This window comes from Siniperca chuatsi, linkage group LG4 (assembly GCF_020085105.1).
Source record: "Siniperca chuatsi isolate FFG_IHB_CAS linkage group LG4, ASM2008510v1, whole genome shotgun sequence".
In the NCBI taxonomy this organism is placed as follows: Eukaryota; Metazoa; Chordata; class Actinopteri; order Centrarchiformes; family Sinipercidae; genus Siniperca; species Siniperca chuatsi.
In genome coordinates, this window is record NC_058045.1 from 14,782,952 (window position 1) to 14,799,870 (window position 16,919).

A 16,919-nucleotide genomic window follows, 5' to 3' on the forward strand; every position below is an offset into this window, starting at 1 on the left:
CACACACAGACACATTCATACACAACACAACATATTAAGCATGCCTGTCAGAGTTGTCTCCATGGCAACGTTGTCATAGTGAAGTTGACAAGCACTAAACAATCTGTGTTTGGGTTCAGTGCACATGCTGAGTTCCAGGGATAAAACCTGGCATAGAGGGAAACTCACAACAGGATCAGGATTTTTATAAGGTAAAATCTTTTATCTATTTATTTTAGGTCAGCAACTGAACCAAATTGAATGCAGTCACTGATGTCATAGGTTTGGATGCACTTGGTAGACATCTTGTGGTTTTGGTACTGGTTACTCTGGGTGTATAATGCAGATCACTGGTTTTGGTGTAACATCGGTTTCACTTCATCCACAAATATCCAATAGACAGTAGGGCTCTATTCTAGCATATTGTAGCTTGCCCAAAATGTATTTTATTAAGATAGATGGCCTAAATAAGGGACAGTGACTGACACTACTGCAGTAATTTTCACTGCTGTGTAAGGTGTAAATTACAGAAATTGGTACCAGTAGATTAAATTGGCCGGTAGAATGATTCACCAGCCTGCTGATTTATTCACACTAACTCATTAACAGGGCAAGTGTTCTCTTTCATAAGTGTGAATAGTGAAGGAAATAATCAACCACAGAAACAGAGAGAGAGATCTTGATGTTTTTAGCTATATTTTTTATAGGTTTTTATGTTTTGTTGGTTTTTATACCCTAAATATTTCATTCAGCTAACTATATATTTTCATGGTAAAAGTGATAAAGTGAACTTGAACCTGAACTTAAAAAAATCTGCTATGCTATCTGTTATCTATTTGTTAGATAAACAATTACAAAATCTGTTAGACAATGGCATTTAAATACACTCACAGTTTATTTAGACAAACCAGACTATTTTTTAATCTTTATCTTTTGAACTCAGTCAGTGTTTTCTTATTTTTGTGACAAAGTGGTTTGAGTACTGAACAGTATGTCTATGAAGCACATTGGTGGCATTTCCCCCCCAAAGTTTGTCCACCAAAACGTTCTAAAACTAAGTAGTTAGTGCCTCACATCCATCTCAAATGAACACAGGTTATTTATTATTATAGTATTATCATTCAAAAACTACTACTGTGATTGGCTGGTAAAATTGCTGTTCCTGGTGACATCACACTGAGAAGCAGTTCAGAATGGTGCAGAATGTTTAAATGGTGCACTTCCATTACATCAAAACATTGCTGAAACCTTAAGGAGTACTACATTCAGGGTTTAGTAACACCTAAATAACATTTATAACAGAAAAATCTATCATAAATCTTTCCCATAATACCCCCTTTTTAACAGCTTGTTGAGTCCCTGGTATTTGAAGCACAGAATCTAGAAAAATACCGCAGGCACCACACAGACTTATAAGTGATTCTAATGCTACATTTGCCATTCAAAACATATGTGTGCAGATACTGATTGGTGCTATTTCATAATGTACTAGCCAATATATATTAAAGGCTATTTATTTTGAGTAGCTTTAATTTGTTATTTGTTTAAGCCACAACCTACCCATGGATGAGCACATGTTTTTTTGTTTTTTTGTTCTTTCCCCCTCCAAGAGCATTGGTGAAGTGCTCCTGTTGTTGTTCTTTTTCTTCATACCCGAAAAGCCAATTTAACAATTTGCTTTTGGTCACAATCTCTCTCTCTCTCTCTCTCTCTCTCTCTCTCTCTCTCTCTCTCTCTCTCTCTCTGTCTCAGTGTAATGTCAAGCACTGAAGCTTGGGTTGGGACCTGGAGGCCCCACAAACCAAGAGGGCCCATAGCTGCCCTCTATGGTAGCCCAGGGCCCAAGTATGCACTACCTGGACTCACAGGTATAGCTAAAATGGCCATTAAGCCTTTTTTCACCACCAACACCATTATTATTATTGATATTTTCTGTTTCTGTTTCCTCCATAAAGGTATTTCTAAACATGACCCCACTAAATACAAAGCTCCAATGTTCAGCTTCGGGACACGTCATGACCAGGCCACTTGTGACTGCTCACCTGGACCAAGATACCTCGTCCCCTCCAACATCACCCGAGACGGTCGAGACGGCATGCCTGCGTTTTCACTCTACAGCCGTCCAAAGGATCCAGGATTGTTCCAGGTCCCTGGACCAGGTCAGAAAAAACCCTTACACATTAAAATAGACTTTATAAAAGCACATGAAAATTAAATACTGCTGATCTCAGATATATGCAGACTATCCACCGAAAGCTGACAATATGTCACTTTACAGTCAGCAGTGTCTTTATATAACTTTCTTTGGTGTTTCAGGCCAATACTCCCCAGAGCTTTCAGGAAAATCAATCTTCCGCTCTGCTCCTGCTTATTCTCTATCTGGGAGGTGCAAAGAAGGCAGCAATAACCAAACACCAGGTAACATATTGTGTCAACGTTATTTAAGCTATGGATTACAAAGAATATAAACTTTACCTGTCACTCATACTACAGGTCCAGCCTCCTACAGTCTGCCCCCTGTGCTGGGGCCCAAAACTGTGGCCACATCTTCAGCTCCCACCTACTCACTCTGTGGCCGCAGCAAAACCGGAAGCTTCAATGAGGACCTGAAGGAGGTAGATATACATGGTCATAAAAAAATGAAAATAAAAAAATCTAGAACTCATGTGATTTACTCTTGTTCTCTATACTTTTGTTTCCCCTCCAGACTCCTGGTCCTGCTGCCTACAAAGTTGTGGATCCTTGTATTTATAGGCAAAAACCTCCCCAGTACAGCATGACAGGCCGCAACTTCACACCTGGTGAAACCACAAAGAAACCAGGACCTGGAGCACACTATCCTGAGCATGTAAGAACCCTCATTATGTCTTATTTGATCATCACAAAGGCCCCAAATATTGTGCATTTTGTCCATTCACTGACATTTCTTTCTTCCTAGGTGACGTTCACAAGAGCAAAAGCTCCAAGCTTCTCCTTTGGACTGCGTCACTCACAATACATCTCACCCCTCATTGTAGATGTGACTGAATAATGTCATGTATGATCGCTTATTTTAACTGGAAATTTGCTCAGCCGTATCGAATAAAGCACAAAAAGCAAACGGCTTAAGATTATTGAGATCATATTTTATTGCCACAGTTATAGCCCCTATTCATACTTGTCACTGTCAGGTTTATGACCACTATGAGTATTTGAAGTAAATTATTTTGAATTTTTAAAAAAAGTTGGCACATGTTTGACATTTGTATTAATGTAAGTAACTGAGAGTTTTATTTTTCAAGGTAGCTATTTCTTGTTGGTTTAGAAAATAATTATTTGGATTGGTTGATTAACAATTTCAGTAGGCAACTCTAATTAATTACTTAGTTACTTACTGCAGTATTAATTATAATTAGACATGTCATAGCAGCAAAAGCACAAGTGCCACTAATAACATTAAAGATGGCTCCATTCCATTTGTGAGTCCCAGTAAATCATGTCAGGGAGCCAGCATGCACCATAGCAAGGCTCTGGCACTGGATTGACCTAAATGGAATGAAGCCGGTGTTAATTCTATTAGCTACACCTTTATTTGTTAAGAGAGGTCTGTTGATCTTGCAAATAAATCATCAATGTAACAGCGACGAGGATACTAAGTGAATTTTATAAATATCAAGGATGTCACAGTGTGGTTTTTGGTGCACTGAACAAATCAAGTGTCCCAGTCTACATACCCTAACCACACTACTCGATGCAGGGCCCGATGGCAGTGCCCCCACAATGTAAAATGATGAGAAAAACATGCTGCAGTCTTAAAGAGAAAGTTGACTTGACAGTAAATGTATTTTCTATCTAGATGATCTCAAATACAAGGCCACACAGGAAAAACAACGTTGCTGTAAATGTACTGGAGTGGGCAAACCAAACATTGAAAATTGCTATTTAGGATAGCTTGAGCAGTTTATGAGGGAAACATGCAGTATTCAGATGTGCAAAGCTGATAAAGACCAATCCACATAGGCTATATATATAGCTGAAGGCTATAATTGCTGCCAAAGATTGAGCTGAGGGGTTAAATATTCATGAATTGAATTGTGTGTTTTATATCTCTACTTAATTCATATCAATTTGCAGAAATGTGTTTTGCTCTGACATTAAAGTCTATATTTTGTTCATTCATGTCAACAAAATCCTAATTATATCCATTGCAGTTATTCTAGTATAGAGATAGTAATGGGGATAAATGAAACCTGGAAAGAATGCTTCTCCATTTTTATCGTAGCTTGGATTTTATGTCCTAAAAGATGTGCTGGGCGTTTAGATGAAGGGGTATATTATTCAATCTCTGATGGTAACAGGTTGCTTTTTTATAATCTGGCTGTAGAATTTGATTGCTTTTTCTGAATACTTTAAAGTTAACGATTTGGGCCTGCAGAGCAGTTGCAGAGTTAAGGCAGAGTACTTTTCCAAATCCCTAACTTCACTGCCATTCAAGGGAAATTATTAGAAAACTGTTTTACTGTAAATACTTTAAGGCATGTCCTAATTTGAATTTGAGCATTTTTAATGGAATAGCAAGTCCTTATTGCATTAGCTTTCAGAATCAGAATCAGAAATACTTTACTGATCCGCGAGGGGAAACTCTTTTGTTACAGCAGCTCACTATCACGTCAGTGCACACAGGAATAGAAGTACCAAGCAAAAAATATAATACACTATAATACAGGTCAGATAAATTAAGTACCAAGTGGGTATAAGTATAACATTAAAATAAGTGTGAAGTACAAAGCAGGTTTACCGATTGATGATAATAATACGGTATATAAGTAATAGTGCATGAACTGTCAAGTTCAGTGTAGCTTATTAAGGTTATAATGAGACGGTGGATATTGCACAGCAGTAATAGAAGTATGAATAAATATCAATAAATAGGGAATTTTAAACTGAAAAGAGTATATTACACAGCAGTATTGCACAATGATGTCAAGTATTGCAGTGATGTTAATGATCAATGTCCAGTTTAATGACTTAGGGTCATACAGACTTAGAGGGAGGAGTTAAAGAGTTTGATGGCCACAGGCAGGAAAGACTTCCTGTGGTGCTCTGTGGTGCGTTTTGGGGGGATGAGTCTTCAGCTGAAGGTACTCCTTTGTTTGACCAGCACGTCATGGAGTGGGTGGGAGACACTGTCCAAGATGGCATGTAGTTTGGCCAGCATCCTCCTCTCTGACACCACCGCCAGTCCAGCTCTACCCCCACAATGTCACTGGCCTTACAGATCAGTTTGTTGAGTCTGTTAGCGTCCGCTACCCTCAACCTGCTGCCCCAGCATGCAGCAGCATACAGGATAGCACTGGCCACCACAGACTCATAAAACCTCCTCAGCGTTGTCCGGCAGATGTTGAAGGACCTCAGCCTCCTCAGAAAATAGAGGCGGCTCTGGCCCTTCCTGTAAAGAGCTTGAGTGTTCTTAGCCCAGTCCAGTTTATTGTCCATGTGTACTCCCAGGTATTTGTAATCCTCTACAATGTCCACACTGACCCCCTGGATGGAAACCGGGGTCACTGGTGCCTTGGCCCTTCGTAGGTCTACAACCAGCTCCTTAGACTTTGTAGCATTGAGCTGCAGATGGTTCTGCTCACACCATGAGATAAAGTTTCCCACCACAGCCCTGTACTCAGTCTCATCACCACCGCTGATACATCCCACCACAGCAGAGTCATCAGAAAACTTCTGAAGGTGGCAGGACTCTGTCGTAGCTGAAGTACGTGGTGTAGATGGTGAAGAGGAAGGGAGAGAGGACAGTCCCCTGAGGAGCCCCAGTGTTGGTGGCCACGCTGTCCGACACACAGTGCTGCAGATGCACATGCTGTGGTCTGCCAATCAGGTAGTCCACAATCCAGGACACAAGGGGGGCATCCACCTGCATCGCTGCCAGCTTCTCACCCAGCAGGGCAGGCCGGATGGTGTTGAAAGCACTGGATAAGTCAAAAAACATGATCCTCACCGTGCTTGCCGGCTTGTCCAGGTGGGTGTGGATGCGGTTCAGCAGGAAGATGATGGCATCCTCAACTCCCAGTTGGGGCTGGTAGGCGAACTGAAGGGGGTCCAGGAGATGTCTGACCATGGGCTGCAGCTGTTCCAGCACTAGTCTCTCCAGGGTCTTCAATATGTGGGAGGTCAGTGCCACCGGTCTGTAGTCCTTGGAGCCACTGGGACGCGGCGTCTCCTTCACAGCAGAGCAAACATTTCTGTGGCGATTTGTAAACCGAGGATAAGAAACAAAAAGATAGGAAAATTGGCTTCATGGACCATGTATGTTAGTTATTTACCATAAAGATGTGGTTATTGAAATGCAGTCACATTTTGGTCAAATGTTCCTAAATATTTTGTCCCACAGTTTTATTCGTAAAAACACATGCAATTAATTGCGTTTCGTTCAGTAAAAAAATAACTAACCAAATTTGGAAGAAACGCAGAGCATTTTTGACAGGCACCTGTAAGGACAGCAGGAACCATGAAGAAGTGGTCCTTCGGGCGTCCCCGTTGCATAGAAACGAAAACTGTCGGGAAAATCGTGCAACATTTACAAACTTTTAATGTCTGGATACCTAACTTACATGAGTGAAGGGAATCAATACATTTTCCCTTGAGATAGTCAAAAAGAATATACACAAGACAGTCAGCGACATTTGGATAAGTACCCTTGATTAACAAATGCTATCAACGCTAATTCAATTAGCGACGCTAGCCGACTGCTAACTAGCAGTCGTTGCCTCCTTCAGTTGCTCATGATGTACTGTGAAGGTAACAGTTACTCAAAGAAGAATTTAAAAAGACAAATGAAACCAGTGGCCGTCTCTGTGCTATTCTGTTTCAGCTAGCATCAGTGTTGTTGATGACGACGAACCAGTGAAATGAGTGATATCAAGCCGAACCACACGATGTTAACCTCAGCTAACCAATGGCACGCTAGCTAACACTCATTCTCGTTGTCAATAGCCGTCGGATGCTAGCTCCTGTAGGAGCCTAGATCCCTTTATAGGTATTTATAAATTCAGCTAGGCAAGCTTTGGCCCGTACAATCAACCTAGTCAAAGCGATATAAGGTTCAAAAAGATAGGAAAATGGCTAGCGACGTTGGCAGCATCTCTGAACTGGACCAAAAGAAGTACGATGCAGACGAACAAGTGAAGATCATCTGTCTGGGAGACAGCGCAGTTGGTAAATCTAAGTGAGTATTTGCTGTAATAATCTTAGGCTCCTTGTAGCTGTTTTGTGTTTCATAATAATTTCTCAGTAGAATATCTATTAACTTTCCTCAGTAGATTATCATTTGTCCTGTTTAACATTACATTATTGTTGCGTTGACTCTGACTGTTTTCTCTCTCTTTATCAGGCTGATGGAGAGGTTTCTCATGGACGAATAGTATCCTTTAGCAGCTTTAGAAATTCAAAATGTAACATATCGCTATCAGTAATTTTTGTAAGTCATATTATATCATCCTATAATAGCCATTACAGCCATTGTTTGCACATGAACATGCTGTTTAAGGTCAAGCTGGCGTGCCTCCAAAAAAGCAGATCGTTTGTCCAAAGAGGTTAAGATCCTTTACTCTTTCTGCAGTCGTCCCCAGCAGTTGTCAACCTATGCTTTGACTCTCTACAAACACACAGCCAGTGTTGGAAACAAGACAGTAGCGGTTGGTATGTATTGAGCAATTTGCTTTTGTTCTTCTCTCAGTGAGGAAAATAATGGAAATAATTTTTTTACCCAGTTGAAAATCGTCTGTAAATGAGCAGGTATGGTTTTTGATTCACAGATTTCTGGGACACCGCTGGTCAGGAGAGATTTCAGAGCATGCATCCCTCATACTACCACAAAGCACATGCATGCATCATGGTATGACACACTCTTGGTTTCAAGACAGGTGCCTTTCAGTAATCCTTTAGCCTTCCCTTTCTTGCTCCCTGCCAGGAACTTGCAGGCAGGTAAACTGAGAATAATAAGTGCATAAAAAGGTATAAAACCTCTATATATTGTTTTATTTACACTTTTATGTCACTTGGCCCTCCTTTGTGCATTGTGCAAAGGAAATGATGAAATATCACAATGCATTCTGGTTAAGATGCACCTCTGTAGTGTAGTAGTCATGTTTTGGGATTTAAGATGAAGATGGAAGATGGTGATCCTCTCACAGAGACGTCAACAAGGACTTGTTTGATTATTGCTGCCACACTGTCAGCAAAGAAGGTTGAACTGCTTTGTAAACCTTTCTTCTTTCTCTCTCTTAGGTTTTTGATGTTCAAAGGAAGATCACATATAAGAATCTGGCCAACTGGTATAAGGAGCTGAGAGAGTACAGACCAGAGATACCCTGTTGTGTGGTTGCCAACAAAATCGATGGTGAGTCTGGCTCTGACACTGCACATAGCAATGAATATTCAGTTCTTAACGATTGTATTAAATGTGAATGTTACATGTTTTTTAGTTTGCACACGTTGTCTATTTGCTCTGTCCGTTTGACCATTAATTGTTTGACCAACAGAATTGACTTTAGATTTATAGATGTACACATGTATGTTTTTTCATGTCTGCAGCTGATTTGAAGGTGACACAGAGAAGCTTTAACTTTGGGAAGAAGCAAGGACTCCCATTTTACTTTGTATCAGCTGCTGATGGGACTAATGTAGTTAAGGTTTGAACTTTTGTTTAATCTCCTGCAGTATTAATGTCAGTGATCCCTAAGTTAATTTCTTCATGCATTTCAAACTCATCAGTAGTTTTACAGTTAACTGTGTAACTATGTAACTTTACAAGACATGAGGTTACAACAGGATTGACAGTGCTCCTTTTATAAACCAAAGTATCAGATTAATTCACCCTATAATTCAGTATAATCTCATAAATTGTCCAGACCACTGCCCCTGTGTGTTGATAGTTCTGACTGTAACTGTCACAACAGATGTTCAGAGAGATGATCAAGAGAGCAGTGGACTACAAGCAAAACCCCAGCGACTTCATGGATGAAGTGATGCAAGAATTAGAGGTACACCTCTCTGAATACCAAAGCAGTCTGATCACTTATGTGCTCATCTTTTAAACTGGTGTAGTTTTATACAGCCCCAACTAAAGGATATTGACTGCAAAGAATAAAAACATGTTTTATCATGCAATACTTGCTCTAAGAAACTCCTTAATTGCCTTATAATCTGCCTTTACTGCTTTTTAATAGACATTTTACAGATGCTTACTCAAAACCTGTGTTATTTAAACTAGAGTATTCATAAACTCCAACACAATTTACTTTTTAAATCACTTTTTTGTTCATGTGGAAAAACTGATGTACTTTCTTTGTTTCTGAAATTAGTTGTCTCAGCGTTTTTGACTAGAAAAAAAAGTTTGAATTGATGTCATGTGTTGCACTCATCTTATAGAACTTTGACCTGGAGAAGAAGGAAGATAATTCAGAAGCAGATGAGGACGGATTGAAAGCAGAGAGTCCCGAGTTGCTCTCATAGATGTTTACAGATCCTCCAAACCCTCCTGTCGTCTCATGGATAATTTATCCTCCTCTGGGGTTGATGCTGTGAATAGATTATGCTTTTAGTCAAAATGTCAGAGATCTCTGATCCTCTGTGACCGACACCATCAACAAGTACATTTTTTGTCCTTATGTAATTTTGGTGGTTTACATTGGTTTGTAACTCCACCACTGGAGGTTGGCACACCGTCTTTTAGTCAGGTTTTAAGTCACTGCCCTCCATCTGTCCAGTGACAATTACAGGGAAATAGACCTGATGGAATAATTAGGAATTGTGTTGTTTACCAGGTTCATATAGGTGCTGTTTTAGCCTTGTCCTTCATACTTTGTCTAACAATATCTACTATAATAATAGTAGAAAATACTACAATCAGACTGAATGTTTGCTAATTTTCTGTCATGTAATAAGAATGTGAAGCATTGAAAACAAACTCTCACAGAGCAAAGAGAACATGTGATTATGAACTGTATTTGCTGCTGTTCTCAATATTTGTGTGTAGCGTTGTGTGCAGTGCCAGCTGCATCTGTTGGCTGCTTTTGTTGCATTCATTTTATGATGTAAAGTGTGTTTTTCAGCGCCCTTTAAATGAAAACTTAATGTACCATGTAACCAAATTGTTATCATGTCTCTCTTTCTGACTTGCTGTGATCCAGCAGTAGGCACAAGAGCACTACGTAGTCAACTTCAGCATATTATAAGATGGAACTGCCAGTCACGTATGAGTAGACATCAGCTGTATTGAACTCTTGTGATGGTCTCAGCCTTGTGAAATGCTCAGCCAGCTGTGTCCTTCATGATGGATTTGTGAATGTTGCCATGAAGAACTTTAAACCAGTTTTCTGTCGGAAAGTGACACACCATTCAATTATTTCTATATGATGTACACAGAAACACTGTGTATATATTTTCTATTTATATTTGACTGTTTTTGTGGCATTTACTCACAATAAATCACACTGGAACATAATTTTACTACTGAGACAGTGAATTAGCAGACTTTGATGCAGTTCATGTTTTAATTATAAATTTATTACATAATATAACAAACATATATCTTTGTGGTGGAGATATCCTGGGCAACAGGCCTCAGCCTTCACTGTCACCCTTATTCTGTTTGCATGAAGAATACTAGGTAGCTTATGGTTAACTTTGATTTCTACTTGGGCTTTCATGTATTAAAATGGAGGGGGCAGGTTCTAATGCTATAAGCGTCCAGAAGTCGCTGGGAGAAAGGTCGTAGATGATTTGCCTGGTCATCGGATGCTGAGAAGGGGAAGTTCACATGTGAGACAAGGCTGAGGCGTTGCAGTGATACATCCACCGTTCTAAACTTCACAGTGCAAACAAGGAGAAAACCAACAATGGAGAAAAAAAAAAACTTTGATGATAAGATCACTGGTTCCAGTGGGTGACTGGATCCCCAGTAGGTTTTTAAAAAAGTTACACTGCTCCCCCTACATTATGTAGATTGTGCTTTGTTGATTAGAAAATAAGACAAAGATAACCCTTCACTGAACTTATTTGACCTATTGATGTGTAAGTCTGTTACACTTTGCTCTGTAGAATCATTTTGCATCTGTATTTGTGGTAAACTTACACACCCATCTGACCAGGTATTCACTACAGCATTGTTTCTTATAACCAGGCCAGCCTGTGTGAGTCCGGACTGTACACGTTTACCTCTTAAGTGTTTGTATTTATATGGGAACAGTAAGCCAAGTTGGATAATAACCTTCATCACAGTAAAATCAAGCAATTGCGATACTTCTCAAAATTTAAATAGAAATGTTAATGCTAAGCTCACAGGTAGATATACACAGGCTATATGGATATATATATATATATATATATATATATATATATATATATATATATATATATATATACATACACACACACACACAATAGCCTGTTTCTTTACAAAATAATAACAATGACTGTATTTCCATCTGTCAGGAATACAGAATGATCTAACAAATATCTGTAGTTCTCAAGATTTCCAGGAGATGGCACCATATTATTGAGTCTAACAGCTCAAGAATGCTGTAACTAAGATAGTCCTAAAGCAAAGACAAATATACAGTTAAAAGTTAAGTTATTTTTTGGCACATTTTTCCTTTGTGTTGTTTGTTCCTCACTGAATCACCTCATATAGCATATCCAAAACTCAGAAACTGAAGGTCTGAAAAAGGAAAAAGGAGTACTGCCAGACAGAGTGGAGGGTAAGGAGCGCAGAAGCCATCTGGGAATGGGTTTACAAAACAGTGACACTGCATAAGCTGTACCTACATAGTTAAAAGGTGAGTTGTAGTTGTCTTACAATATAAAATGTGACAATGGTTTTGTTCAGTACCCTGCGGTAACCTCTCTCTATCTGTCTGTCTCTGCCTCTTGGGCAGAGCAGTCCAATTTTTGAAGACTTCACTTACTACAAAACAAGAATGCAGATCAATGATCAGTCTCGAATAGAAGATGAATGTATGTGTGCATTTTTCTGTTTGTGTGTGTATGTATTGTGTGTGTGTTTGTGTGACACAGCCACTGCCGGGAATCTCTGATGGTAATACAGTAAGGCTATAGTGGACTAACTCCAAAGATGTAAACCCTAACAATTATCCACACACTCTCTCACTGTCACGTGTATTCTCATTGTCTCTTTCTCTCAAACAAATACATACAAGAAATGGAAACATAAGCAAGCATTTACACACAGTCATACACACATGGTGAAGAGGAACGACCACACAAAGAGATTCAGGGAATCCAGATGCACACATGCGCTTGGACGTTGGGTGGCTTTTATGTTAGCACCTTGTCACCTTGTTTTGTGCAAATCATCCCCTAGTTCATAGTTCAGAGTTCAAAAGTTCAAGAGTTCATAGAAAGAATAAAATCTGCTCACCTTTTCCACAGGTGGTTAACTATGCATATATGCCAAACATTCATATATAGATCTATATACTTCTTGTTTTCAAAAATTTATATGAAATCTATCATATATACATTGCTTGTGATTAAAAAAAAAGAGAGCAAATTTTCGTAGTTTGTTCATGTTTAGAATGGACAGGATATTCATTTTTTTTCTCTTTTTTCTGTCACTCTAAAACTCAAATGAGTGTTCAACACGCTACAAAAATCTACCCACAGTGTCCGAGGGTAACAAATCAAAAAAGAAAACAATATAAAACCATAAACACAAAAAGTCCAAATGAGTCTGAAGACGTACTGTAACACTGGAGTCAGAAGTAAAATAATCAGTGAGGTCACAGTGAGGCAGTGAGTGCTATTCCTACAACCCAGATACGACGTTATATTCACCAACCGCTTTTACAAACTGTTAGAAAAAAAGAAAAGAAAAAAGATGCACACAACTTGCCAAGTGAAACTGCCTCGGCAAACTGACTGGATGCTGCTGATGTACGGAGGTTTTTAGTGGTAATAGAGATTACCTGGCCTTTTGTTAGAGAAAAGCTATGGATAAAATGCTTTTTGTTGCATGAATATAACTCACTGTTTCTCACTGCCAGCAGAAGCTACTCATGAGTACAATTGCAGATCTTGTATTGTTAAAGGAAAATTCAGTTTTTTTTGTTTGATGTTTTACAACCTGGGTCTTATTTTTAGAGTTCTGGTTGCCACCGTTTATGATAATATTTTACTCACTAAGGAAATCGTAGAGATACAGGGAAGCAGCAATGTTGCAAGACATGGCCAGGTTGTAAAATACTGAATTTTCTTTAAGACCTTACAGAGGCTTTCCCATACCCACAGCCAGATAAACTACAGACACATTCCCTGCAGTGGCATTTCAGAAGGGCACAGACTTTATGTCTAGCTCATTTAAGCCCTTGTATGACAAGTTTACACCTTGTTGTTGGTTACACACCAGGTAAAAGCTGATTTTAAGGAAAACAAACATTTGCTTTATTTCAACAGTTTAAGCTTAATTTGGGTTCAGGTTCACACACTTGGAACTTATAATAGTGGTTTCCTTCTGTAGCAAAAATTAAATCTGAAAGATATTTCTGCTATCTTCCATGATCATTTCTTCTCCACTGGTGATGATAAAAATCTTAATATTTTCTTCTCCTGACCGCCTTCTTTCACTGTTCCAGACCTAGTGCAGACTGGTCTGAGAAGCATCATCAGGAGTCACAGGGATGGAAATTTTACTAGCCCTCTAACATTTTTCAGACTGTGGTGGTGTTAAATTGTCCTCACAGGTAGGAATTTAAATTGATAGTATTAAAACAACAGCCAACTACCTCTCCATGCTAGTGCCCCAAACTTCCATCCCTGAGTGATTAACAGGCAAAAGATGAAGAGCCCCTTTTACCAATTAGCTGTCTCATTAGTCGGTCCTTACTGTATGTTGTTGTGGATAAAGTAGAGTCAGAACCACGTCAGGGAGATCTGTAGCTGAAGCAGTAGGGATGGGTGTCAACTGTGGTCTCAGCCTCACATTACGGGATGCCCTTTAGTATGAAGGAAGACCGTAAGAAAATAAAAACAAACAACAAACTCTCTGTCCAAGACATGATGCAACTCAGCATGCTACGGTTCAAGAAAGGGTGACCATAAGGAAAGTTGTATACCTATGACAAAAATTTCATTTCCACATCTATATACTTTTTAAAATTTCATATATATATATGGTAGAAATGAGTAAACTATTGGTGGAATAAATTTAAAGATTTCTCTGTGCCTTCTATACTAAAAACCAAAAACAGGCGCAGATAAATTTATTATATTTCCTCTTTGCAACATTGTCTTTTCTTCTGAAAGCTATATTTAGATACATATATATCATATTATATAATACCTATATATATATATATATATAATATTCCCTTTGGAAAACCAAAAAGTGATTATGAAAAAAGCCACGAGTGTTGGTTAAACATTCTCCAAATATAATAGATAGCACAGTCTGGGTACCAAGGCAGAGGGGTTTTCTCCCGTGGTTTACTTTGTGGAGCTCCACCTCTGGGCTCCAAAGTCTTCGGGTTAAAAACAACAGCAGGAATAGAGAAGACGCACCTTTTCAGAGCTGTGTCAGCACTATGTCCATAGTCCTGTGTTTATCATTATTGATCTCTGTATAAATATTTTGAAAGGCAACTGAGCTTTCTGTTTGGAACGAAAATTCTTCCTCCTCCTCCTCCTTTACTCAAACTGCTTAAAGGCTTTCAGAGGCCTAAAAAAGGAGGGATAGAGGTAGAGAGGAGAGGAGGGAATAGTGAGAGAGAAAGTGTGGGTGTTACTAAGGGAACAACTGAAGCTTTCACAAATCAAATGTTTTAATTGGAGGTCATGCGATTCTTCTCGGCAAAGACCAGAGCCCATTTTGAGGTCTGATCTAATTGGCTGCAGGCAAGGAGGTGGGCAGACACTAAAGGCCGAGTAGAGGGGGATGAATGTATTGACTCCTCCTCTTCAGTGCAGTGCCAAGTGCAGGGTATTAATGCAGAACGGGAACGTAAAGCTTCGCTAAGGACCACAAGTAAACATTTGTGATTCAGAACATAAAAGCAGCCAGAGTAAAAGAGGAGCGGTCCCTATGTTTGCTCTTTCATCAACTCTATATCTTGCCTGTTCTATCTTCATCTTTCTATCCATATGTTGCTGTGTCTCAGGGCAGGGGTCAGCTCTCTAGCAGCAGTTTTAGTGCTCGTTCAATGTTCATGCGGTGTCCAACTCGTGTCACTCCCAGCTCTGCAAAGTCATCCTTGGTTAGAGCTGGGAGGTGAGAGCCTTCGATCTCATGTTCCTGAAACCCTGCTCTGTGCTCCCCCAGATTGATGCTCTCCAGCCAGTCTCCAACGTCGTACTTATTCCAGAGGTGGAGGGGTTTCTGGTGGAAGGGCCGGAGGGCTAAAAGGGGTGACCCCAGCCCAGGGGAATGGGAAGGTGACGGGGAAGGGGAACGAGAGCGGGAACGGGCGCTGGAGCTCCTCATTACAAAGCGGACCTCTTTAGGCTCCTGGGGTAGGCTGAGGCTAGAGGATTTGAGGATGGTTTGTGGTGGTGTAGTCGGTGAGGTCGGTAGGCCGTAGCTTGAGAATCGTCCAAGAGGGTCGCCCCGATCAGGTGAGCCTGAACCTGGGCTTGTGGTGCGTCGGGTGACGGGGTAACGGCTGCCAGGGCGAATGGTGTATGTGGTGCCATAACTTCTCTGAGAAATTGTGTGGAGCTCGCCTAGGCTGCTGAAAAGTCTGGTGGAGACAGACAGAGACAGAGAGGGTTTCAGAAATGTTAACAGAAGGACAGAAGGTGAACAAAGGGAAAATAAAGAAGAAGAAAAGGAGACAAAGCTTTATGTTATATGTATAAACCCCTGTAAGTTCTTCTAAAGTTTAAGTTAGTATAGACTAGAGGTTAATGACTGTTAGACAGACCAAGCCAGTCTCACATCACAGCAACATCAAAGCTATTTTCACTGACACCCATCCTACACTCAGTCCATCTGACCATTAGTGAAATTCCTTTTCCTCTAATGAATTTAATCAAAAGCTACTTCTTGTTAAGAACGATATGCTTCCTTGAAGTGATTACTGTGACCCACAAACCGCAAAAGGCTTAGAATTAGATAAGATACAGTATCCAACAGATATAGTGTTTTACACTGAAACTGCAGATAGCATTAACCTGAAAGCACTATATTCATATTTTAATGTGACAAATACAGTAAAAACATGCGCGCACACACACGCACGCACAGACACACACACACACACACACACAGATTTACCTACATTTAGACACAGTAGGCAGATCTACAGTAAGTAAAATTTCATATTTGGTTTTCAGCTTTGCGTTGCATACTACTTGTAAATTTGTGTTTTATCATGTCTTTAAACTTCTGTTAAAGGCCATGTGGAGGTACACAAAACAGCATCTTTTCTCAAAGTTTAGTTTAATTTAATCAAATGAATGCTTATTTATCTCTGAAGTGCAGCTAACATTTGATTCAATGCAGTAAGTCTACCATTCAGGGAATCTCAGTGACCAACCAACCCAATCTTACCATCTGCAGCATGAAGAGGAAGAAATGCACTAACACAAACTGGCAATAATTCTTAAACAGTAGGAATCTGATACAGCAACAGCAGTCACTTAAGTTTCTTCCACAGGTACAATAAATGCTGGTTTTATCTACCTTTTTACATCTGACCCTCTTTTGAAAAATAATAGAAAAAAGCCTAAAAGTGGCTGATTAGCCATTAGCAAACTGCTGCTCTAATGGAGGAAAAGATGGTCAGAAAGGAGAAGAGGGGTGGATTAGACATCAAGGCTAACATGAGAGTTCTGTCTAGCTTGGTGCAAGCAGGGAGAAGCAGAAAGGAGAGGCCTAAATGTGGTAAGCGTTAGTGCAATGGTGTCTGTTTTAGTCATGCATGTTAGCGAGTGTGAAT

At 39.7% G+C, this 16,919-nt stretch overlaps 3 protein-coding genes across 14 annotated transcripts in view; 2 read left to right on the plus strand and 1 right to left on the minus strand.

The window, feature by feature from the left end:
• The first annotated feature begins 55 nt into the window (after positions 1-55).
• Positions 56-3,079, plus strand: odf3b (outer dense fiber of sperm tails 3B). The gene is made up of 7 exons (XM_044194838.1): positions 56-191; positions 1,732-1,847; positions 1,935-2,138; positions 2,296-2,397; positions 2,473-2,594; positions 2,687-2,827; positions 2,918-3,079. The coding sequence occupies exons 2-7, from the start codon at positions 1,736-1,738 to the stop codon at positions 3,008-3,010; spliced, it is 774 nt and encodes a 257-aa protein (XP_044050773.1). The 5' UTR covers positions 56-191; positions 1,732-1,735; the 3' UTR covers positions 3,011-3,079.
• A 3,419-nt stretch (positions 3,080-6,498) lies between these two features.
• rabl2 (RAB, member of RAS oncogene family-like 2) lies at positions 6,499-10,471 on the plus strand. Its single transcript, XM_044194853.1, has 8 exons — positions 6,499-7,192; positions 7,358-7,387; positions 7,586-7,665; positions 7,782-7,861; positions 8,254-8,365; positions 8,560-8,657; positions 8,925-9,008; positions 9,397-10,471. The coding sequence occupies exons 1-8, from the start codon at positions 7,086-7,088 to the stop codon at positions 9,478-9,480; spliced, it is 675 nt and encodes a 224-aa protein (XP_044050788.1). The 5' UTR covers positions 6,499-7,085; the 3' UTR covers positions 9,481-10,471.
• A 40-nt stretch (positions 10,472-10,511) lies between these two features.
• Positions 10,512-16,919, minus strand: part of shank3a (SH3 and multiple ankyrin repeat domains 3a) — a 159,051-nt gene continuing 152,643 nt past the window's right edge. For 9 of the 12 annotated variants that reach the window (XM_044194845.1, XM_044194843.1, XM_044194841.1 and 6 more), the window contains one exon: positions 10,512-15,719. In XM_044194845.1, the coding sequence (XP_044050780.1) occupies positions 15,149-15,719 (571 nt within the window). In that variant the 3' untranslated portion in view covers positions 10,512-15,148. The remainder of the gene's footprint in view (positions 15,720-16,919) is intronic. The other 3 variants (XR_006377837.1, XR_006377836.1, XM_044194846.1) reach the window with 2 other exon arrangements.

What these genes read in the sequence shown, in the direction of transcription:
- rabl2 (XM_044194853.1), top strand. Translation starts at nt 7,086, where the DNA reads ATGGCTAGCGACGTTGGCAGCATCTCTGAACTGGACCAAAAGAAGTAC. An exon ending in AGGTTTCTCATGGACGAATA is followed by an intron (nt 7,388 to 7,585) that starts GTATCCTTTAGC and finishes CTCTTTCTGCAG; the next exon opens with TCGTCCCCAGCAGTTGTCAA. An exon ending in ATGGGACTAATGTAGTTAAG is followed by an intron (nt 8,658 to 8,924) that starts GTTTGAACTTTT and finishes CTGTCACAACAG; the next exon opens with ATGTTCAGAGAGATGATCAA.
- odf3b (XM_044194838.1), top strand. Translation starts at nt 1,736, where the DNA reads ATGTCAAGCACTGAAGCTTGGGTTGGGACCTGGAGGCCCCACAAACCA. An exon ending in TCAATGAGGACCTGAAGGAG is followed by an intron (nt 2,595 to 2,686) that starts GTAGATATACAT and finishes TTTCCCCTCCAG; the next exon opens with ACTCCTGGTCCTGCTGCCTA. An exon ending in GAGCACACTATCCTGAGCAT is followed by an intron (nt 2,828 to 2,917) that starts GTAAGAACCCTC and finishes CTTTCTTCCTAG; the next exon opens with GTGACGTTCACAAGAGCAAA.